General features: G+C 50.0%; 9 protein-coding genes across 9 annotated transcripts; 5 read left to right on the top strand and 4 right to left on the bottom strand.

Annotated features, from left to right (window-relative positions):
• Positions 1–1,089: 1,089 nt before the first annotated feature.
• COCSADRAFT_41805 (uncharacterized protein) lies at positions 1,090–2,779 on the bottom strand. Its single transcript, XM_007707403.1, has 6 exons — positions 2,601–2,779; positions 2,531–2,550; positions 2,392–2,478; positions 2,244–2,339; positions 1,564–2,191; positions 1,090–1,513 (listed from the first exon to the last, which is right to left on the bottom strand). The coding sequence occupies exons 1-6, from the start codon at positions 2,629–2,631 to the stop codon at positions 1,278–1,280; spliced, it is 1,098 nt and encodes a 365-aa protein (XP_007705593.1). The 5' UTR covers positions 2,632–2,779; the 3' UTR covers positions 1,090–1,277.
• A 1,807-nt stretch (positions 2,780–4,586) lies between these two features.
• On the top strand, positions 4,587–5,722 carry COCSADRAFT_41804 (uncharacterized protein). Its single transcript, XM_007707402.1, has 2 exons — positions 4,587–5,146; positions 5,209–5,722. Exons 1-2 carry the CDS (start codon positions 5,021–5,023, stop codon positions 5,380–5,382), a joined length of 300 nt encoding a protein of 99 aa, XP_007705592.1. The 5' UTR covers positions 4,587–5,020; the 3' UTR covers positions 5,383–5,722.
• A 285-nt stretch (positions 5,723–6,007) lies between these two features.
• COCSADRAFT_41803 (uncharacterized protein) lies at positions 6,008–7,614 on the top strand. The gene has a single exon (XM_007707401.1). The coding sequence runs from the start codon at positions 6,113–6,115 to the stop codon at positions 7,412–7,414; it is 1,302 nt and encodes a 433-aa protein (XP_007705591.1). The 5' UTR covers positions 6,008–6,112; the 3' UTR covers positions 7,415–7,614.
• A 610-nt stretch (positions 7,615–8,224) lies between these two features.
• On the top strand, positions 8,225–9,875 carry COCSADRAFT_129353 (uncharacterized protein). The gene is made up of 2 exons (XM_007707564.1): positions 8,225–8,601; positions 8,656–9,875. The coding sequence occupies exons 1-2, from the start codon at positions 8,277–8,279 to the stop codon at positions 9,456–9,458; spliced, it is 1,128 nt and encodes a 375-aa protein (XP_007705754.1). The 5' UTR covers positions 8,225–8,276; the 3' UTR covers positions 9,459–9,875.
• A 647-nt stretch (positions 9,876–10,522) lies between these two features.
• On the bottom strand, positions 10,523–12,016 carry COCSADRAFT_72348 (uncharacterized protein; the record flags this gene model as incomplete). Its single annotated transcript, XM_007707563.1, has 1 exon — positions 10,523–12,016. A coding segment is annotated over one exon (1,494 nt), but the record flags the coding sequence as incomplete, so codon positions are not given.
• A 687-nt stretch (positions 12,017–12,703) lies between these two features.
• Positions 12,704–14,069, bottom strand: COCSADRAFT_176504 (uncharacterized protein; the record flags this gene model as incomplete). The annotated part of the gene is made up of 2 exons (XM_007707562.1): positions 12,704–13,335; positions 13,382–14,069. 2 exons carry the CDS (start codon positions 14,067–14,069, stop codon positions 12,704–12,706), a joined length of 1,320 nt encoding a protein of 439 aa, XP_007705752.1.
• Positions 14,070–14,686: 617 nt separating this feature from the next.
• On the top strand, positions 14,687–15,672 carry COCSADRAFT_41801 (uncharacterized protein). The gene is made up of 4 exons (XM_007707400.1): positions 14,687–14,774; positions 14,917–15,028; positions 15,082–15,219; positions 15,271–15,672. The coding sequence occupies exons 1-4, from the start codon at positions 14,760–14,762 to the stop codon at positions 15,513–15,515; spliced, it is 510 nt and encodes a 169-aa protein (XP_007705590.1). The 5' UTR covers positions 14,687–14,759; the 3' UTR covers positions 15,516–15,672.
• Positions 15,673–16,213: 541 nt separating this feature from the next.
• On the top strand, positions 16,214–20,757 carry COCSADRAFT_194603 (uncharacterized protein). The gene is made up of 2 exons (XM_007707561.1): positions 16,214–16,431; positions 16,481–20,757. The coding sequence occupies exon 2, from the start codon at positions 16,618–16,620 to the stop codon at positions 20,263–20,265; it is 3,648 nt and encodes a 1,215-aa protein (XP_007705751.1). The 5' UTR covers positions 16,214–16,431; positions 16,481–16,617; the 3' UTR covers positions 20,266–20,757.
• COCSADRAFT_41800 (uncharacterized protein) lies at positions 20,751–22,066 on the bottom strand. The gene has a single exon (XM_007707399.1). The coding sequence runs from the start codon at positions 22,047–22,049 to the stop codon at positions 20,958–20,960; it is 1,092 nt and encodes a 363-aa protein (XP_007705589.1). The 5' UTR covers positions 22,050–22,066; the 3' UTR covers positions 20,751–20,957.
• Positions 22,067–22,224: the final 158 nt, after the last annotated feature.

The following is a 22,224-nucleotide window of genomic DNA, read 5'->3' as shown; positions in this document are numbered from 1 at the left end:
GCTATTATTTCTGAGAAAAATAATCTGATACGCTGTAGGCTAAACTGATCCAAGGAATTAGAACCTTATTTCCATTGGCATGCAAGGCATTCGTCGCGACAATGAGGTTTCAAGACTTGCCAAAAGTGACCATGATTCCTCTTCCAAAATCTGGCTTCTGGATGGGTTTTCCTTTGGAAGGTTTTCTAACTGAAGACTCACCCTTAGTTTGAGAGAGTTTGGTTCCGATCGGAGTCGGGAAAAAGTTGAGTTCCGCTCGGTATCACGGTGGAAAACTAGTACCGGCCAAGGATCACTACCAATCGACTTTCCCGTTGCTTTTTCTTTTCTTTTCGGGGGCTGGGCTGTGGATTCGACCTGTTTCAGATCCATCTTCGCCGCTAGTGGACACGTCTGTGCCCACACCTTATCCCATGTTCCATTGTGGTAAAAATTCTTACCTCCAAGCGATGGCCATTACAAGAACATTTCTTCAGAATGAAGGACCAGAAGTTACTACTATCGTATGCATAAGCTGTATACCTTGAGAAGATATATCACGTAGCGCCATATCCACGTGCTACCAAAATCTTAGCCTCCGGGTACCAACCTCGTCCTTTCTTCCCAGTTCATCGCAACACCGGCCCTTACATACTACATGGCTAAAACGAGTAATCAAGCGCATCATCGAACCCAGCATCTGCAGAGAAGACCCGGAAGTTATATCAAAAAGCAATGTGTTTAGTTCCTACTAAACAGCATATTCTACATCACTCTTACCTCTACTACTCCCTTCAACCCTGTTGTAGACTACAGCAACAAGTACCATGGGTGCACTAAATCTTGGCTACATTTATCTTGTTTTTGTTGCATTGCCAAGGCATAATCTCTACCAGACATGACTCTAGAGATTTTTGCTTATGTGATGGGACGCGTGTTGTTGTTGCGGGGAGCAGTCATGATATAATTTGTCGGACTATTCTACGTATTGGTACTCAAACTCATTCGTTCGGTTCCCATTCCGTCTCCATAACATAATGTATGATCGACGCGAACAACGAGTAGACATACAAGTACAACAAACTTATTACTTTTAAGTTCAGTATTCATTTCCATATTAGGTATTGCTAAGAAGCGATCCATATTAATCACATGTACACGGATGAGGCTAGCCTAAGATACACAGAGGAGAGATGTAAAATTGAACCTTTTTTTTTTGGAAAGGGCTACGAGTAAAGCATCCTTATTCGACCAGAATCATGACTAAATACTAAGCACATTATTCTCACATTCCAATATTACTTCTTCAACAGCTTCTCCAGTTCCGCAGCTATTGCATCGCCAACTTCGCTTGTACTTGACTTGCCGCCGATATCGGCGGTTCGTACGCCATTGTCAATAGTGATTTTTGTTGCCTCGTCGATCTTTTGCGCAAGCTCCGGCAGACACAGGGAGTACTTGAACATCATGCTTATGGAAAGGACTGTCGCAATGGGGTTGACAATGCCCTTTCCAGCGATATCTGGTGCAGAACCTATATTTGTGTGAGCAGGCGCAGTGTTTACGGATACCGTCGGGACTTACCATGGATAGGCTCGTAGATGCCATTGAGCTTTGTCTTGCCATCAGGAATGCCGCCCAAGCTGGCACTTGGCAGAAGACCCAAACTGCCTGGGATAACGCTCGCCTCATCGCTAATAATGTCACCAAACAGATTGCTTGTGACAACAACACCGTTCAGCGCGCGGGGGTTCTTGATCATGAGCATAGCAGCGGAGTCGATGAGGTGGGTGCCCGACTTGAGGTGCGGGTATTCGTCCTTCATGATGCGCTCGAATGTTTTCCTCCATAATCTCGATGTCGCGAGCACATTGGCCTTGTCCAAACTCCACACAGGCACTGGTGGGTCTTCGACCGAGGCAAGGTTGCCAGCCAAACGTACAACGCGTTCAATTTCCTCGACGCTGTATGGCTCGGTATCCATTGCCTTGCCATCGCCCTCGTCTTCTTTCCTGTCACCAAAGTATATGCCACCAGTCAATTCACGGACGATGTTGAAGTTGACGCCCCGCACATTTTCGGCTTTGAGGGGTGAGGAGTCGACTAGCGAGTCGGAGGCGAAGAAGCAGGGTCGCAGATTCCCAAAGGTCCCAAGTTCTTTGCGGAGCTTGAGAATACCCTGTTCTGGGCGCACCTTGCCCGTGCCCCATTTCTACACCATTTATTAGATTGGGTCGCCCTTTTGATAGTACACAATTACGTACCGGTCCTCCGACGGCACCGAGAATGATGGCATCGGCATTCTTTGCGGCTGTGAGGGTCTCGTCGGTAAGAGGGTTGTTGTGCGCGTCTATCGAGCACTGTAGAACGTTATGATCGGTTCCCACTCCTACGTCATAGCTTCCAACTTACACCTCCAAACAGATGCTCCTGGAAGTTGAAGGTATTATCGGTATGCTTCTCAATGACCTTGAGAATTTTGATCGCTTCAGCGACAACCTAGAAATATCGGTGAGTAGACGCGGTGAGCATACGCGGATGCTGCTGTTACCTCAGGGCCGACACCATCACCTGGACGCGAATTAGTACTGTGATGCCCGACTTTCAACACTGCAATTTACCAGCGAGAACGACAATGTTGTGAGCAGGCATTTTTTCTATGCGCAATTGGTATGTTTTTTGAAAATGAGAAAATATGGCGCGCACAGGTTTAATGGCAGAGTCCGGAAGCTACCCCACGTATGAAGGTGAGCCCCGCCAGAAGCCGCAGCAACCCTCCGACGTCGGCCGCTACCCGCCGGATATCAGCTTACTGCCAGTAATCGCCCATGCTGAACTCTGTCCCCTCTTTCTGACACTTGAACGCATCGAATAATACTCCTGAGTGACTCGGGTTACGTACCCGTGCTGACGTTGTCATGATATTACTTATGTTAATTGTTATCGCAGTTGCTGCGGGGGTAAATCTGGATAATCAATGACCTTACGCGCCGGGTCCCAAAGTCCATCGTGACTTGGAAGACAGCCCAGTCTATCACAAGAGATGAAACAAACTCTGCATGTAACTACGAGCACAGACTTACATGCAAAGAGCCAATTGCACTCCTTGTTCAGCAGAATTCGACATCGAAGAATCGTAATTGCCGCGTACATGCTCGATCAATGCTCATCACTGAAGGCACTTGAGTAAGGGATTTCTCATATTGTAATACCTTTCTAGATAGCCGAAGCCATTAGCAATGGGCACCAAGATTTTCTATGTGTGTGGGTGTTTTGCCGTTCAAAGCAGGATTTTGCTTATTCGTAACTAGCAGAGGGTCTTCATGTCAAGTGTTACTGAGCGGGAGTCGATAAGGGCTTTATTCGTCTTCGACAGCAATTCCAGATTTTGAGCATGTTTGAACAGATTTTGCCATGGTAGAAGCAAAAGGGAGGATACGGGAAAGTATGGTTACATGGAAAGCAACCACAGGAGCCCGCACTCTGGGCTTGGCCGACCCCTTTGGCTGGTTGCAGAGCGAAATCATGACGGAAGGTCCCGGGGGCCTCTCTTTGCTTTATTACTACAAAACAAGACTAGACGTAATTGTTTGCTTGGTTATTTGCCCAGTTGTGCTTGTACACAAGCGGAACTGTGGAGCTGTCATGGGCCGAAGGCTGGTGAACCCTTGTGACCCCAGCCGTTCAAGTTCAACCCATCTCGTCTTTAGTGTTCAACGCCCTGGGGCTAACGTTGAATATGCACTGGGTTTTTGGTGCATAATTATGTTTCTGCCGCCAGACTTCTAGCCGCGCATGCTGTTGACCAAAAGCAATAGTCGTGGTGCGGCCCGAGTAGTTGCGTACATGGTGTGGATGGGCTAGAGCACATCCGGACCAGCAAACACATGCAACCGCCTGTGAATGGTTACGTATGGTGCTGGACAAGTGGGCAAGCTGGACAAAGGGTCTCGAGAAACCACCCCCTGAGAGACGGTGATGTGTTGTCGTCGACGGACAGAAGCTCGCGGATGTCAAGGAAGCGGGCTCATTATCAAGGTTTGAGGAGCCACCCAAGTCAGTCTAAGAGGGGATATTACATGTGATGAACATGTCAAACACTGGGCGTATGGTGCACTGTGGTATAGCAAGGCGTAGTGATGTGCATGCGGGATGGCGCCCCAGCTAACCAGTCCTGCGCAGCCTCTGGCGATCTCTCTCACCCGCACGCTACAAGTCCCGAGATGCTTCATTTCAAGCCGCACACTGTCCTGTCGATCCCCCGCCAAGTGTCTTGGACTTGCAGATCTAGAGATTGCGCCTCACATGCAGTGCGTGTTGGTTTACCCAACATGGACGCTCTTCATTCATTCTTGTCCCGACAAGCCTCCGCTCCGCTGGGCGCCGCGCAACATGGTTGCGTTGCTTTGGGTAGCCAAGCCTGGCGTAGCATGGTGATGCAATGTTTCGAGCACCATTGTGCATCGTGTGCTTTTGATCTGCAGCATGGTGGTTGGGTCTGGACAGAGGTGCTCCTTTGTGTCTGGGCTGGTCTTTCTCGGCATGTCTTGGGAGACTTCAACCATCCGCGTAGTGCGGAAGGCGCAATTACTTTTGAGTTCCCCATGGGCGGCCCATGATGCCCCGGATTGCTCCTGGATTGTACCCTTTGCAGCTCTGTCAGTTATATTAACTGTACATTCCCTCGCTCTGTGTATCGCCAGACGTTGACAGTCGACCACGGTTCCCACACAATGCCGGTTTCGCCCTCTGACTTGCGCGATTAAAACCTTTGCCGCTTCCAACCATCGTGGGGCGAACTACGGGTCACGCCTCAACATTGTGCATTTGCATTGTTGCATTATTCCCCAGCCTGCTTTATTCCTTCCTTACTTCATGAATCAACATCCGTCTGTCACTTCACGTCGCTACTCCAACAACAACACGATCGACACGCTCGTCCGGTAACGCACAACCAAAGCCCTCTGCGGCGAGCGTTCCCACCACCAACCCCCACGCCGACAAAGACCCGCACCTCTGCACCGCCGTCGCGCCTTTCACCATGGTCCTCTCTATCCGCTCCAGCGTGGACAGCATATCCAGTCGACTGAGTGGCGAGAAGCCCCTGCCTCGACCAACCTACTACTGCCAGATGAACCCCCAGGAGCAGGCAATATGGGCTATTATCGTAAGTAACACTTCTTGTCCCGTCATCTCTCTCTTCAAGAACGTTATGCTAACTGTTCCCAGGGCGAGGAAAAGTACGAATACATGCGCGACATCAAAGGCCGTGTACACAGGCACCGTCTCACCTATGTTGAGCGCGCTCAGCGCCAACGTGCATTCTACGACTCGCGTGTCGGCCATGCGATTGTCGGTGATGAGTGGATGCGAATGAAGCTCCCAACTCGCCGTGTCCGCTAGCACCCAGTCACACACGACGGACTGGCATGCTAAACTAGCGCGTCTCACCCATCATGTACCGGCACATGCCCGGCATATGTGTACACCTGTCTGCGACATCGCCATGGCAGTCTTTTGACGATTTTCTTTTTGTTTTGAGCGAGTGGCCATAATTTAGGATGACGCCAAGGTCTTTAGGTCACCGTCTCTATCGTGTTAGATTTACGACCTTGGCACGTGGGAAGATACCCGGCATGCAGAACGGAGTTTATATTTCCTTTGTCTCATTGTAGTCTTCATTTTGAAGTCTCTCTTCGCTTGCCCTTGGCTTGGAAGACATACGTATTAATACAAATGCGCATATTTCTCAATCAACGGTCCGCGTGATGTGAAGATGCTAAGACGCCCGTCTTAACAATGGCAGTGCAACGGGCAGACACAATCTAGTGATCAAGCCGTCTAGTAAAACCCAAAAGAAATATAATGGGTGAGAAGGTGAATGCAAGGGCAAATGGTGGTGTAGAGAGATGTGTAGACTGCCTGGACAAGGGGCCAGCGCCACCATCCGCAGTTCGGCTCCCCTTATTGGCTAGCTCGCCAACAAGGCATCGCTCCGCCCGCGGGCTGTGACCTCAGTCTCTGACCTTGTCACTCAGCACCAAAAGCGAATCGCCATCGAATTAAGTCATCATGTTCTGGCCATACCCATGAGGAAGTACGCCTTGCACAGTCACACCACCAAGCCTGAACCATGTCGGACGAAGAGGGATTGTTGGTCGTTGCAGCCGGGGGCGATCTCATCCTTGACATTGCCCAGGAAGAGGGAGGACAGCGTTTCTCGTACCGCGTCGACTCCAAGATCCTCCAGCAAAACTCGCGATACTTTGAGAATCTACTCAGTCACCGGTTTCATGAAGGCCAGCAGCTGATAAAGTCGCTTGAGGCCCTTAGATTGAGCGGGCACGAGAATATTGGCGATGCACCTGACAACGTGCTTCCTCACATATCCATTGTCAATGTCGGCCGAGTAGCAGTGGCCAAAGTCTCGTCCATCCGCAATTTGCTCGCAGACTTTCTCCGTGCCATTCATGGCCTAGACCTTGCCGTATCGAACCCTCCCGTCGCCAACCTGGCTAACCTCGCCGTCGTGGCCGATCGATTCGATGCCGTCGCGTGCCTTTCGAAATACGTGCAGAAGAAAAAGTACATGCAACTCCTTGACGCCAAGTCAAGAGGTAAACCAAATACATCACAAACAGAGGAGAGAATACGACAGAAGTTGTTAGTCGGTCTCCTCTTTGAGCACCCATCGTGGGTAACGCGATACTCGAAGCATTTGATCATACGGGACTCCATGCAATGGCAACCGGCTACAGAGGAGGATCATACAAAGGCGCTGTGGTGGGACATACCAAATGGCGTCGAGGACGAGCTCATTCAGCGGCGAGAGTACATTTTGGAAACGATCAACTCTCTGCAGTCGCACTTCCTCAAGTTGTATACTTCCGGAGAGCGACAATGCAAGCTTGGCTACGATACGTCGTTGCAGTGTGATTCCTTTCAACTTGGGGAAATGGTTCGCTTCTTTTTCAAGATTGATACCGTGCGTCTGCAAGGCAAGATTTACGACAATACGGAGCCAACGTACTATCTCGGAGACATTGATCGTCTTCTGTCGTCGCTTCGCCAATGCTCCAACTACCAAGTCGACAGCAACCATGCGCATTGCGGACTACGATCACGATTGCTTCCGCTTCTAGATCTTGTACAGAGCCATCTTAGTATGGATACTGGCAGTCCGGACGTTGGTATCTGCGCTGAGTGTTGGACCACTCGTCGAACTGAGTACGCCTGGCAATTAGCCAAGAGACCGGTGTTATGGGCTCACCCAAGATCTTTAACGGGTAACCGATTGCTTGCTAACGGAGGTGCACGAAAAGGACCCCAAATGACATCGAGTAGCTGCCTTACCAGGCACGTGGCGGTAAGGGATATGTTCATGGCCAGCGAGAGAGATTGGACTCCTAGAGACATACGTACATTAAAGGATTAGTGCATATTTGATGCCTGAATACCGGCCTCTTGAACCCTATGCATTTTGAAGACTAAACTATATACACGTATATGGCGTTCGTGAGCTAGTTAGCCCTTGTCTACGGTTGGTGAAATTCAGCCTTAGCTATAGTAGTACCTTTGTTGCGGAATTCGCCCGCACCATCAGGGTGCCTTCGGCCTTACACTCGCTCTCACCCCACACTTTCCCTTGTTATGGAGGGATGCGGACTTCGGATTAAAATCTGAGAAGCATCCTGCCTTAGGAACGCCTTGTTCCTTGGGGTACCAGATACGGAAGGTCGCTATTTTCTCAACATTTCGTAGACAGGGACTATCTACTCGGTACCACTAGTCTGGTTCAAAGGGTTTCCTATATCACTTTCCCATGGAATGGAATATGCATGTGCGCAAATATGCGAGGCTGTACCTCTGAACGATTAATCGTCGTGCGATGCGGGATCGAATAATGTCAAGTCAATTCCTCTCGGCTGTACAGGGGATGTGATTGGTCATGCGCTAGCAATGCGGCTGTGCGCGTTTGCGCCACTGCTAGAGTAGGCTGAGCAAAACTTGGGGCTATCTCTGTAAGAAGAAAATTCAAAGTACGCGTGATAGGCTTTGCTGAAAAAAAACGTCTGTCTCATTTGTTGAAACCAGCTATTGCGTGGCACAAAGAGGGACGCAGGCTTCCGCCGAGGCAGAGTGGCTATTGTTTGCAGTGATATAAAGAGATTATAATCAAACCATGGAACGAACACAAGTTCTTTATTCATCCAAGCACAAGGATCATATTTAGGAAACTGCAAACAATCTTACCTAATTTCTTTTAGACTATTGCCACGTTTGTTGGCCTAAGCTCAATGGCGTTTTCATTTCCTTCTCAGTACTGCAGACCTCCTACCAACTCTTCAGATCACCCTTCACCCCACCTGCAACCCCAATCACCTTTACAGCGAGGAAGTATGCTCGGAAAGGTCAAAAGGGCTTTTTCGACGCGCAAGTCGTCGACTTCGAGTAATGATCACTCAGCGCGGGGGACAGCGGTCACGGGTCAGACACTGAACAACACGCTTACAGCTGCACCGGTCAGCCCCAAGAGGGCTGGATCCCGTAACAGCGGCCTCGCACCATCACCTTCGTCTGCTAACCCATTTACTTCTCCATCGCCAGCTACAAGAAGGCCAGGTAAGATAACCAAATACACCGAGCTGGATATGTCGCTGCCATTTACCCCACTAGATACTGACAGATCACTAGGTAGCACAGCTATGAACGACTCAGGATCTAACAACGAAGCCCCGCCGGCCTATACACCAGGCCCAGCTCAAGATGCAAGCGCATTCCAGTCACCGTCTATAACAACAACTTCAGACTCTGACCCTTACGCTTTCCTCAAGAGCTTTGATACTGTTTTCTTGATTGACGATTCAGGATCCATGGCTGGCCGTTCATGGAGGGAGACGCAGGAAGCCCTTGCGACTATCACACCAATTTGTACAGCACACGACGAAGACGGCATCGACATCTACTTCTTGAACCATCCTGACTCGAGCCTCTACAAGAAAATCACCACTCCCAGCACTATTATCGAAATCTTCCAGACTGTTCGACCGCGCGGCGCCACCCCAACTGGCCAGCGCCTCCACAAGATCCTAAAACCCTATCTCCAGAGCTACGAACGGGACGACAAAACTAAGCCCATTAACATTATTGTCATCACTGATGGCGAGCCCTCTGACGATGTCGAGTCTACCATTATTCAGGCCGCCAAGAAGCTTGATAAGCTCGATGCACCTGCGTGGCAAGTCGGTATCCAGTTCTTCCAGGTGGGCCGGGAGCCTGGTGCGCGTGAACATCTCAAGCAGCTTGATGACGGGCTCGCCGAATTGGCCGAGGACGATAATCTCAGAGACATTGTGGACACCGTTCCTTTTAGTGGCGCAGAAGGCGAGTCACTGACTGCAGCGGGTATTCTCAAGGTGGTCATGGGTGCAGTTCACCGCAGGTTGGACAGAAACTCCAAGGATCTGCACAGGAAGTAAAGATTCTTCCAACTTCCCTTCCAAGCAGCTGCATGACTAGTACTGCAGGTGGTCGTGTAGACTTTGCGGGAAGCATATGTGGGGAGTGTCGTGTCTGCCTTGCAATAGTCAACACTGCGGGGTACCACGACCAGAATACATTGACAAATACGTTGTCCAGATATGAATCCTGGCGCTTATTGGGCGGGTCTTATTGCTGTCTCTATGGCGTTTATGGAGAAATACATGGGATTGTAGGTGTCTCCTTTTTGGGCTTCAGGTGCATACATATGATACCCCCTTTTTCTCTGCTGCACGGAACTACAAGCGACACAATTCGGGAGGCGGTCTGCTTGTTTTCAATTGTCATTATTAGATTGTTAGGCGTTTAGAATTCACGGGTTGAGAAAAGTTTCTCTATTTGATTAGCAGTTTGGTCAATTCATCCATCCATTCATGAGTGTTGGCATTGCTGCCTTGAACACAATTTTGAATTCTACACACACAGCTAATAGAAAAATTATAATGGTAACGTTATACCCCACTAGATGACAGCCCCTGTTGTTCACATCACTTCGCTTCGATGCCAGCCTGGACGCCTAAAACGGTCAAGCTAATTAACTGCCAGTCAGCCTTAGGATAATACCCCACCGCAAGGCAGACTTCGGAAGATACTCTCCGGGTAAAGCAAATAAGCACACCGCATACATCTTCTGTCTTGAGACAAGTACCATTTTTTGTGCATACTCGGGTCCGCACATGCAATTGCACCATAGTAGGTGTATTCATTACAACCATGCACTCAACACGACCGTTTAGGCAGTTGGAAATCACATCACAATGACCACTCCAACATGCACTTCCACACCCACATACTACCCAAGAAACTAGCACATTCACGCGCCCATCCCCTTCACTTTTTTTTTACACAAGCAATTTAATAGAGAGAACAGAAAAATCATAATTTCGTACACGCTAATAGAATCATAACATCATACGCCCTAATAAAAATCCTCCCACCGCGTAACCCTCTTGCTCCCCTCAGACTCTGCATCCGACTCCCTCTCCCTCTCCATCTCGCGCCCCTCCCTCTCCCACGTGTCCAGCTCCTCACGCCTCGGCTCCTCATCAACGCCATCGAACCTCTCCCCATTAAACTTCTTGTCCCAGTACGCAAAGTACATGGATGCCTGCTTGGGCCGCGGAAGCGCGGTGTCGCGCTGATCGTCGGGTTCAATGTTGAACGTCAAACTAGAGTACGTATAAGGGTTTTCAGTAGCTAAGAGCCTTCTATAATTTTCTTGATGTAGCTTCACTGGTTCGGTGATGTTGTAGATGGGGTTGTTGAAGGGGTCGCGGTATTGTGGGTGTTGTGAGGGGCTGCCAGTATAGGAGAGGATGGTGCTGGTTGTACTTAGGGTGGAGGAGTTGCGGTGGCGGGTGTGGCTTGGGTCTCGTTTTTTTATCCGTAGGGGCGCGGGATGTAGGGCTGTTACGCTGATGCTGTCGCTGGGGCTCAGTGAGTTGTTTGAGTGGTGGTGGTAGGATGAATAGAATGAGGACTTACAAGGTGAGGCTTGGTAGTTGTCTTGGTGGTATGCTGGGTGCGTGTCTTGTCGGTTGTATGATTTGGTAGAGATGTAGTCCTGCTTATCGCGCATATCGAAACCTAGGGGTTCTGCTGGGGAGAACTGCTCTACGCTGAAAGGGCGAGGGTTCGGACCTAATTTTGTGTCAACCTGCATATAGATTGAGTACTCAGCTTTTTTGTGATTGGAGGATGTATCTGAAGAGGAGTTCGCTGTTGTGCCAGAGAGCGTCTGATACAGAGTCTCCTTTTGGTGCCTTCGCTCGAGTATCAAAAACTTTAATCTCATACCAAGGTCACCGGCTTCGTAAAGGGTCTTCTCACCGCCACGAGTCTTCTTGATCCAGTATTTTACGAACCGTATACGCTTCGAGCCCGTCTCTGCCCAGTAAGGAGTATCAGGAGCGGCGTTGGGATTCGTCAGACTTTTTGTACTCAAGCGGCCGATCATGCCCGCAAAGAGAGCAGAGAGGACATCTTCATCAGAAGCAATACGCGCCATGATACAAGCTGGGCACTGATCGCGCTGATAGTGCCACTTGTCTCCACAGTAGATGGGCTCATGGCCAGGCGGCGCAGAAGCATCAATATTGAAATCCTGTCGCCACATTTGCAGCACAGGTTCCATTTGACGCACCTTCCACTCTTGGTCTGGGGTCAGAAGATTACACATGATCAGAGGGTAAAGAAACTGGCCGATCGCCCCTTCGAACTCGTGCTTCACCCATGCCCAGATGTCATTGATTAGATGTGCATCTAGACCTTTGTGGATGCAGCAGAGGTTTCCAGAAGTCCCGAAGAATAGAGGAGAGGAGCGTAAGCGACGAGGGAGATCTTGGATATCCAACTTGGTGAACTTTCGGTAGAGTGCCACTCTGCGCTCATAACGCTCCTCGGTGGGTGTCGGGACATCTCGCAGGATGCGCACCAAGCGTTTCATGTCAGTGCCGTGAAGACGGCGAGTCTCCATTCGACCCAAAAAGGAAACCATTTTGATCTTGTCTGGCACAGTGTCTTTGTAGAGATGTTACGTTGTGGGATGCGAGAAACAATAGGGGTTTGGAAAGGAGTGAACGGGTATATGACCCTTTCAAAATGACATGGTTAACGAGCAGCACGGTGAAGAGCTAGATGCATTGTGGGAAGTGTCAAGTTGGGTTTTAGTGTTCACGGCTCTTGGAACAGCGAGAGAGTGATACAATGTTGGGACATGGAAAAGTCCACAATGTGCAAACATGGTAGTGAATCTCAGAATTGGATCAGAAATCTGAGACTGAAAGTAGCTCCAGAGACATTAGCTGACGAGCCCAGAAAATAATACTGAATGAAATATGAGCATCCCAAGGTTACGCCCAGCGCCTACTCGTCAAGGAGACGGGCCAAAAAAAGTCAAAGACCAGAACACAGGCGGAAAGATTTAAAACAGTCAATGATAGGACTTAAATTCAATAGCGATCCAGCCATGCAATAAACGCCGTTCCAGAATCGTACAGTGCATAAGTGAAGGATGAAAAAGATAAAACCATATCCCAAATGGTACGCAAAGCAGCCCAAGGCCGAAGCTACCAGATAATACAAGAAAAAGAATCAAAAGAAGCGAACGTTTGTAACACTAAGACTAGACATTACCTATAGCAACCAGATGGTTCTTGTCTACAAATGAAACAAGTGGGTGCAATCAATGTGAGCTCTCCAACCCTAAAACATTGGCTCTCCTGCCATGCAGGTTTTGATTGACCTTGTTTGTCAAATCTTTAAAGTTTGTTCCCGCCGATGATGAAATGCTAGTCGCCTTTTTTCTTGAAATGCGGGGGGCTGAAGCTCCTTGTGGGAGCGAGGAGTCCTCCTGAGATGGGCTGGAGGTTGCTGCAGCAGTCGCCGGGACAGCAGTTGCCTCGTTCTCCTTCTCTTGGTCAAGCTTGTGCTGTGCCGTGATACGGGCACGCTCGTACTTCGCAGCCACGTCGCCCTTGTACATGGTGCCTCCGATGCGGTCCAAATAGACAAAGAATGGCTGTGAGAAGTTGGTTTTGATGCCCCAGCTCTGGTGGTGAATATCATGGTACGCGGCATTGTTGGGAAAGATCCAGTGGATAGGGTCGTAGGGGAATGCATAGCCGCCATGGTCGAGGACAGTCTTGATGGTTGAGCCGGTGAAGAACCACATGGATTGCCGCATAGTCAGGCCGGTGAGAAGGTAGCTGAGACCAGCGCCAAGGGTATCTAGCGCGAAACCTTCAATTGGGTGGTTGTACAGCGCGCCGTAAGCATATGGGACGTAGAGTCGGTGGTGACGTGAGTGGAAGGTGACTGTATATGTTAGCTAAGCACTGGGGAGTTCAAGAGCCGAGCATACCGTATAACCACTTATTCAGGTGCATTGCGCGATGCAGCATGTATTCCCATGCATCCATGATGACAATGGCAGCACTAAATTGGAACGCAGGGATGGCGTACCAGTAGGCGAAGCTAGCGACAGCCAGTTCCCAGGAAGCAAAGGCCGGGACCAGCGTCTGCTCTCCAGCGACGATTGCCGACTGTAGCAGCGCTGGGTACTTCCCTCCAGCAACGACCGAAGAGAGAACCGGCTGGGAAGAAGCAAGCTTTGAGGCCAGGGCGACTGGGTTAACGCCAACTGCTGACAAGACGTATGGAACTGCGCGCTGTGCAAGGCGGATCTTCTGGGCATACCAAACGACGTCATAATCGGCTTTTCCGGTAGTCGGGGCATCGTCGAACATGGAGAGGCTGAAGGATGCTATAATCTGAATGACCTGCTGGAGTATGACGTCGCGCAGGACTTCGTATCGCGAGACGTGATTGCGCTTCAGGACCTCTGCAGGCGTGTGCAGTCGGTATTGGGGAAACAGGTCGTATACATCAATGGCGTGGAATATCAAGGACACGAACCAGTAGCCGACAACGGGGAGGGCGGCTTGTATGAATTCGTCGGATGCCCATGATGTGAGAGGCTGTAGAGGCTGAAGTGTGTATTCAGGCAGCGGCGGTAGGTCGTAGGATGCAGTTAAGTTTGCGCTCGCCATGGTGCAACAATGGTGCTCCAGAGCAGCGAATTCTGGATTGCAATGTGTAGCTATGCAACGGGGACTGGGGGAGTGTAGAGTGCTCGTCGAGGGGCGCAGGGCAGGCTTGGGCGATGACGGGCGACAGCAAGAGCCCGGGAGCGGCGGAGCAAGGAGATTAGGGAGAAGGAGTGATGCAGCAGACGGATAAACGGCAGGTGCAGGTGGGAAGCAGGTGGGGATGAGCCAGTGGCTGAAATGGTCGGCGGCGGAGGGCTCGGAAAGGAGAGGCTGAGGTGGGCAGAGCGAGGCGAGGGAGAAAGTCGTGTGAGAGTGGTGCTGCGTGGGTGCTTGCCTGTGACAGGGAGAAGCACTGGCGCGACGTACGGGCGCATCATGACATTTCGCCTGCCCGGCCGGACCAAAAGTGCCTGAGAAACCAGGCCACCTCTACAGCCACAAAACGCCCTGTGCGCGCATACTCAGGGCCGCCACCCATTAGCCACGGTTAGCCACCCACTAGCCACAGGCCACTTCCGGCTAGACCACCCTCAAACCCAATTTTCGACCCCACCAAATTCTCTCTCACGCCCTTATAGTCCCGCGCTTCCTTTCCGCCCCGAGTGAAAGAAAGAATCCTCCAGCCCCCCGACCAGCCGACACTCTTTCTCCCACCCATCACCACATCTGCACATACACCACACCGCCAATATGATCATTTACAAGGTGCGTTGCTACTCCTGCCCGCACGCCGTTGCCCCTGCCCGCGCAACTACCCCGCCTTCCCTGTTGCGCTTCACCACAGCCTGCGCGGGCGGAAAAGCACATGGCCCCTAGTACCAGACATTCAGTATTGACACGCTTGCAGGACATCATCACCGGTGACGAGATCATCTCCGACTCGTACAACCTCAAGGAGATTGACGGCGTCGCCTACGAGGCCGACTGCTCCAAGATCACTGTCGGAGGCGAGACTTTCGGTGCGTGCTAGTGACACACAACGATACACTTACCTGGCCTAACAGCCCTGCAGACACTGGCGCCAATGCCTCCGCCGAGGAGCAGGAGGAGGGTGCCGAGGACTCGGCCGAGACCAAGATCGATGTCGTCTACTCTTTCCGCCTCAATGAGACGGGCTTCGACAAGAAGGGCTACCTCACATACCTCAAGGGTGCGCCATATGACCACAGTCCATCAGCATACAAATACTAACTATGATCAGGCTACATGAAGGCAGTCAAGGAGGCTCTCAAGGCCAAGGGCGCTGACGAGGCCGCCATCAAGGAGTTCGAGACTGGAGCCCAGTCTTTTGCCAAGAAGATCATTGCCAACTTCAAGGACTACGAGTTCTACACCGGCGAGTCCATGAACCCCGACGGCATGATCGTCCTCCTCAACTACCGCGAGGATGGTGTCACGCCCTTCGTTACTGTCTGGAAGCACGGTCTCGAGGAGATGAAGGTTTAAGCTTGAACGGCTCAAGGCGCGGGGTCGGTTCACGGTTCATTTTGAATTTCACGAATACCTATTGCATGGTTGGGATATCCGCCCGAAGGCGAAAAAACGACACGGCACCAATCTAGACGACTGTTATCGAGTCATATGTGACACATGTTATTCTTTCTTCCCGATTCACCCCACCACTTGCCTTGTGCCGCTACTGTACCCTGTCAATGCAGCGTTGGGTGGGCTTTTATGCACATCAAATACTAACCCCACTAATCTAGTCAATTCCAGATCCTTGCTTCTTGTCTGCATAAGCGAGATGGCCTTTGTTTGTTGCAGTGCGAAAACCTGGTTTTCTGTTTGCGTGAATGAGACTCCCGTGACACCGCGAGAACGCGCCGTGCACAGACCAGCATTCTCATCACTGCAACGATAGCCGCCCGGGCAAGGTATTCTCAGCCTTGGAGTGCTGCCTCGACCAACCTTACTGTCCAGCACACCCGAGACTCCTTTTTCTTAACATTTACATGTTTGCTTGTGTTTTGGTTGTTCCTTGAACTAGGTATTAGGCAAGTAGGACAGCTGTTGCCCCGCATGACGGATCATGCTAGGGCGAAGGGTCTTCCCGCACCCCCCTCGCTTCCAGGCACGCCGCCCCGCCCAGGAGATGTTATTGACGAGTTTGTACAATCCATCAACAAAAACTTCGACCTTGACATCCAACTTCGTGGTCACTATTCACCATCAAAATTAAACCGACATGACATACGTAATAAAGTCTACGAGCACATCAAGTTCCTGTCTTTTAAGAATAGAGAGGCTCTCTACCAGGCAATTCAGGACTTCGACTCCCTCGTTCAGTATCAACCACATGAAAAGCGACTGAGTCTTCTTCATAAGTTGCTGTCAATTGCAAAGACACGCAAACCGCCCTCAGGAAAGTAATGGAAACCCTATATGTATAACAAGTACTAACTTGCAGACAGAAGCAATCAACGCACTACAGCCACTCAATCCGCCATGTTTCAAACGTGGAGATGAGCGAGAGTCTCTTGAGTCATGTGAATCGTATAAGACCGCTCTAGATCCAGGATCTCCTACGGATGAAGACACCGACAATGAAATGAACCCAGGGCTTGAGGCACGATCTCCATCGCCTTCTCCGTCTTCTAGGCCAGCATATCCATTCCAGGCAAGTAAACCTGTCTCATTGCATGCAACAAGGAAACGGCCCTTGGAGAACTTCAGTCATTATGGAACCCCGTCAAAATTGACAAAAACCTCGAGAGGAGAGCAGGCTATCAACCCATCGCGTAATGCAGAGGATTCGTTCAAAATACCGACTGTCGACATAGCCCCTTCGCGTCGACCTAATCCTAATCCATCATCCGCAAACACGTCCTTCGACAATAACACTTTCTCATCACAGGAGACAGCCAATACCGCAGCGACTTCTTTCACATCGTATAATGGCGACACTGATGTTCATGGACAATACAGCCCAAGATTGAAGACGATAAATAGAAGGTGCTCCACCACATTAGGGTCCTGGGATGATAATAGTTCTATCCAAGCGGAAAAGCAATCTGCCATGTCGACCCAAAATGACAGGGTATGTGAGCACGACATCCAGATCGACCTCAATAGAAGCTTTTCTCAAGATAGCAACGGAAAAAGCAGATCTACCTTTGGCTCTGTAGATGACGAGAAATTTGCCAAGGTGGCAGCCAAAGTTGAAAACAAGCAAGATCGGTCAGATCCGGTTGCCTGCCTGGAACCCTCTGGGGTCGCCAGCAACCAAAAGCAACACGATTCATCAACGGATAAGATGCCATACGACATACGCGACATACCTAAGCAAAGTCTCTTCGTGGAAATGCTTCCTATGGAATTGGAAGATATTCCCTACTATGTGTTGTTCATCTGTCTGCGCATTGCGCTAGAATACTCTGTTCGATTGCGATCGATTACGGATGTTGTTGACGACCCAAACATCTTCACTGACCCACAAACATTTTGGCACTCCATTGATTGCCACTTTAAGAGCCTGGGCAGATCTATAGTCAAGTCACGCGACCCCAATCACCTCTGGCAAGCAGTAAATCGGGAGATGGATGGTTTTACCTTCAAGGGAAAACTCACTTTCAGTTCCAGACGAGCAGAATCAATCATGTGTCTCAAGCTACTACCGATACAAGAAGAAAAGTCCTGTCGACTGCAGCGAATGTTTGGTTCAGATCGGTTCCTCTATCTGGATTTACCTGAGTTTAATTCTTCCAAGATAGATGGCTTCACTAACGATGACATGGTGAAGATCAGAAAGAAGTGGCAAGAGTGGTTGCTCACAGAGCACTCTTTTTTGGGACGCAAATGGAGAGTGTTCCATGTTGACACTATAAAAAGGAAGCATAAGTCTCACCGTGAGGATATGCTTCACGACAAGAGGATCATTCTGTTTGCCACAGAAGGCGCCGGTATTGAGCAACCGTACACAGTGGGTGGAATGTTGAACAAATTCTTACCTGTTGATCTCAACAAAAACCAAAACTTCTGTAAGGCCTTTGCTCGCATTGATCTTGGGCTTTCCCGGACTACACCTACTTTGTGCTTTAGTACAGAGCAAATCCGGCATGTGGATGACAAAACGAGTACAGATGACCCAGAAGACACACAATTCAATGACACAACACTGGACTGGCCGCCTTTCCCAGATGGTACTGTGATGGATGATGGGTGTTGCGTCATGTCAGTGGGTGCGGCCAAAAAGATATGGGATCTGTACACCAAGGCTACGGGCGTTACCGATCCACTACCTAGTGCCTTTCAGGGGCGCATAGGGGGTGCTAAAGGAATTTGGGTAATTAGCGCAGAAAAATTCACCAAGGATACGGATCACTTGGAGCCCTGGATCGAGATCAACGAGAGTCAATGGAAATTCCAGCCACCAAACGACCAGTCTCCTTATCATCGTACTTTCGAGGTATCAAACTACAGCTCAACCCCATCTCCATCTGAGCTGCATTCATCATTCATTCCGATATTGGCTGATAGGGGTGTAACAAAGGAGGCGATATCTGATCTCATGCTTGACTCTCTTGAAAAAGAGCGCATAAACCTACTGAATGTTCTTCAAGACGCCACAAAGGTGCATGAGTGGGTATACCGAAATGGAGCAAATACAAAACTTCGCGAAGAAACCCATGGACGAGTTGGTCAACCTGCATCTCTCAAGGAAAAGGCTCTAAACCTACTGGAATCTGGCTTTGACCCTCTGAAGTTTCCGTATCTTGCTCAGAATCTCGAATCCTTCATCATGAGTAGACAGATATTTCAAGAGGCTAAACTACGTGTACTGCTTCCGAAATCAACATTCTTGTACGGAGTAGCAGATCCGTTGGGAGTATTGAATCCTGGAGAGATTCAGATACTGTTTTCTTGGCCATTCGTCGACGAGACCACCAACGAGAGATACTCGGACCTCAGGGACTTGGAGGTTTTGGTCGCCCGTCAGCCTGCTTGCCGCCGTTCTGATATCCAGAAGGTACGGACAGTCATACATCCCGAGCTTTCTCATTTGGTAGATGTAGCTGTCTTTTCCTCTAAAGGTCCTTTCCCCCTGGCTGGCAAACTGCAGGGAGGCGATTATGACGGCGACATATTCTGGATTTGTTGGGAGGATACACTTGTGCAGCCGTTCTTCAATGCTCCTGCACCAGTTCGGTCTCCTAATCCTTCCCTTTTTGGCATCAAAAAAATAACCGAGAAGCTCAAGGATATTGTAGACACTAAAAGACCCGACAATGTGGATACATTCTTGAAAAGAGCTTTCGAATTCCGTGATCATCCATCGCTGCTAGGTCTAGCAACGATTCTAGCAGAGAGACAGGCCTACAGCGAAAACTGCGTTCATTCCGGAACCCTTGAGAAGCTCTACGATGTACACGATCTCCTCGTCGATGCAAGTAAGCAAGGATACATCCTCACTCAGAATAAGTACAACAGCTCCGTAAAGACATTATGTGAGAATCCAAAAGATCCGGCCTATAAAAGGGCAGCTAAAGACTGCAAAAATACGAGGATATCGACAGATACTCCAAAATGTCGTGAGCATAAATATGGCTACAAATCAGACAACATACTGGACTATCTCTACTTCGATGTCGTGAGGGCACACAACGTTGAGACGATGAAGAAAGTCAAGGAGATACTTGGGAACGCTGCTGAACGGGATGAAGTCTTAATATATCCATGCCAATATCTTCACGACGAAAGAATAGCCGTGGTCAGGAAAGAGCTCAATTCTCTGAATAAGAAACTTGAACGCGTGTATGGTGGATGGAATGAAGTATGGAACAATACAAAACTTACGGGAGAGAATCGGAATGCATCAATCGAAGAATGCTACCAAAATTACCTAGCTATACAGCCTGACAATCCAGACGATCCTAATATCAGGCCATGGATGGCACCTTATCGTCGGCATGGGTCATGTCACTGGGACACGGTCAAAGCATCGGCACTGTATAGCAGATACCCGTGGCCCGAGAAATTGAGCTTTGTCTTCAGGATGGCCGGATATATGCTTTCAAAGCTCAAGGCTGAAAGCTTCGAAGGGACCAGATCCGTGGTACTGCCCATCCGCGCGAACCTCAAACCAAGACGTATCAAAACCCTGTCCTACGGCGATGAAGTGGATGATGTGGACGAAGACGACTACGACTTTGTTACTGCTCTCGAAGATCAATTCACAGATCTTGGTGACGGGTATTGAAAACAACGATACCATTCTCAATTATTCAACGGAACACGCGGTCATCTCGACGAGCGCAAGCGACGATCCAACATGCCATCGACGCTCGCGCTCCTAGCTATGGAGTCGGCCCCAGCGCCTCACTATGCCATTCATTACTACATCTTGAAAGATTGTGGTATCGTACATGTTGGAGAAGAAGATGATGATATAGGAGGGGAAAGGGGAAGAAAGGGAAAGGAAGAGTACAGGAAGACAAGAGAAAACACCTAAAAAACCGAGGGAATGCAAAAATCGTGGCTGGGTAGATCAGGATTTCCATTGCTACCATGTCATGTCATACGCTGCAAGTCATTCGTATCCATTGGCTCGGAACAGCAGATGTCTTGGGGTCGATCTCCAGTGTTTGAATACCTTGTTTACGACTTTCTTTTCTTTCTTCTAGCATGTGACCTAATTCCAAAGTATGCATATATTTTTTTTTCTTATGCAAAAAGCAATATACCAGTCCACTTCTACACTATCGTGATATCTCTACTTCTATTGAGCACATACACAAGTCCCTCTAGCCATCACGCCTCGTAGATCCGATTCCACAATATTGTACGATGAGTGGATATGTTCATATTTTCTTCTTCTTCTTTCTCTAGAATAATATGTGGGTATCATTAACAACAAACAAAAACTGCACGCACACGAGTTCCTTCCCCTGCTCAACCCACCGTATGCGCCGCCGCCGCCGCTACAGCCTTAATTTTTGCATTCCTCCTCTCCTCCTCTTTGCGCGCCTCAACACCAGCCAGGAACTCCATACGGCCCAGGTACGCCTCTTTAGTCTTACCATGGGTATCCAATTCCTCTGCAATTCCTTCTTTGTCGACGAAGCCCGTCCAGTCCATGCGCGACTTGTCGACGACGTTGAGTTTCTGGGTCTTCTCTGCTTTCTTGGGGAATGAGGGGTGTGCGTCTGCGTCTGCTTCTGCGCCGGTTTCTGGTTCTGGTCGAGCGGATGTGCGGGGCCATGAGAGTTGGAATTCTGGGGCGAGGGCGCGGACGTAGCCGGTTGGGTTAGGGTCGAAGCGGGAAGGGCGGCGGAGGGGGCGGCGAATTTTGGAGTCGGCTTGGTCGGAGGAGTGGGCAGGCGATTTTATGGCGGGTGTGGCTTCGGTTTGTTTCCAGCCGTCTTTGAGGTACTTGTCGAGTTGGGAGCGGGGTATTTGCTTCTCTTCGGTTGTGTCCTGGCCGGCAAAGGTGAAGGTTTTCTTGATGCTGAGCTGTTCCTCTTCCTCTGCAGATGCTTGGATGTTGATCACGGGCGTGTGCTGCGTTGGCGTATCGGATTTTTGCGTCTTAGACTCTTGTAGCGGTTTCAGAGGCGCTGCCATCATCTGAGCCCACAGCGCATCGACATCGACGGTCGCGCCCTCGGTTCTCGCGAGCGGCCTTGCCTCCTTGCCCTCTGTTCTTCTTTGTGCCCGCGTCTTGACCAGGCCGCCCTCCCCACCTTCATCGTCGGATATGATCAGCTCGGCATCGTCGTCTTTGTTACCCTTGCCCCCCTTCTTCTTCGACCGCTTCCGTCGCGCAGCTTGTATGGTGACTTCATCTCCAGAGTCCAGCTCCTCATTCTGAGGCGCTTTTCGCTTGCCTTTGCGCTGTGTGGGTTCTATGGTGACATGATCTTCGTCCTCAGAGCTCGATGCGTCTTCGGCTGGGGCGGCATTGGGGTCAAAGTCTTCGTCGGATGACTCGTGATACTTGTTTGAGGCGACTTCGAGGTCCTCGTCACCGTATGTGTGAGGCATGGTGGATGCAAAGTTGGTGCCTTTGGAGTTGAGAGATCGCGTCGCGCATGTGCTAAAACGAAGATGGCGGCCCGTGCCAGATCGACGTCTAGGGCTTTCTTGGGTCTAGCGTGAGACAGGGATTCCCAGGTTGATGTGCAGTGACGTGAGCGGGGAATTGTGGTCGCGTCGCAGT

Source organism: Bipolaris sorokiniana (genome assembly GCF_000338995.1).
Source record: "Bipolaris sorokiniana ND90Pr unplaced genomic scaffold COCSAscaffold_19, whole genome shotgun sequence".
NCBI classification, from domain to species: Eukaryota; Fungi; Ascomycota; class Dothideomycetes; order Pleosporales; family Pleosporaceae; genus Bipolaris; species Bipolaris sorokiniana.
Note: the sequence above shows the minus strand (reverse complement) of the source record. Positions and strands in the feature narration are given on the sequence as shown.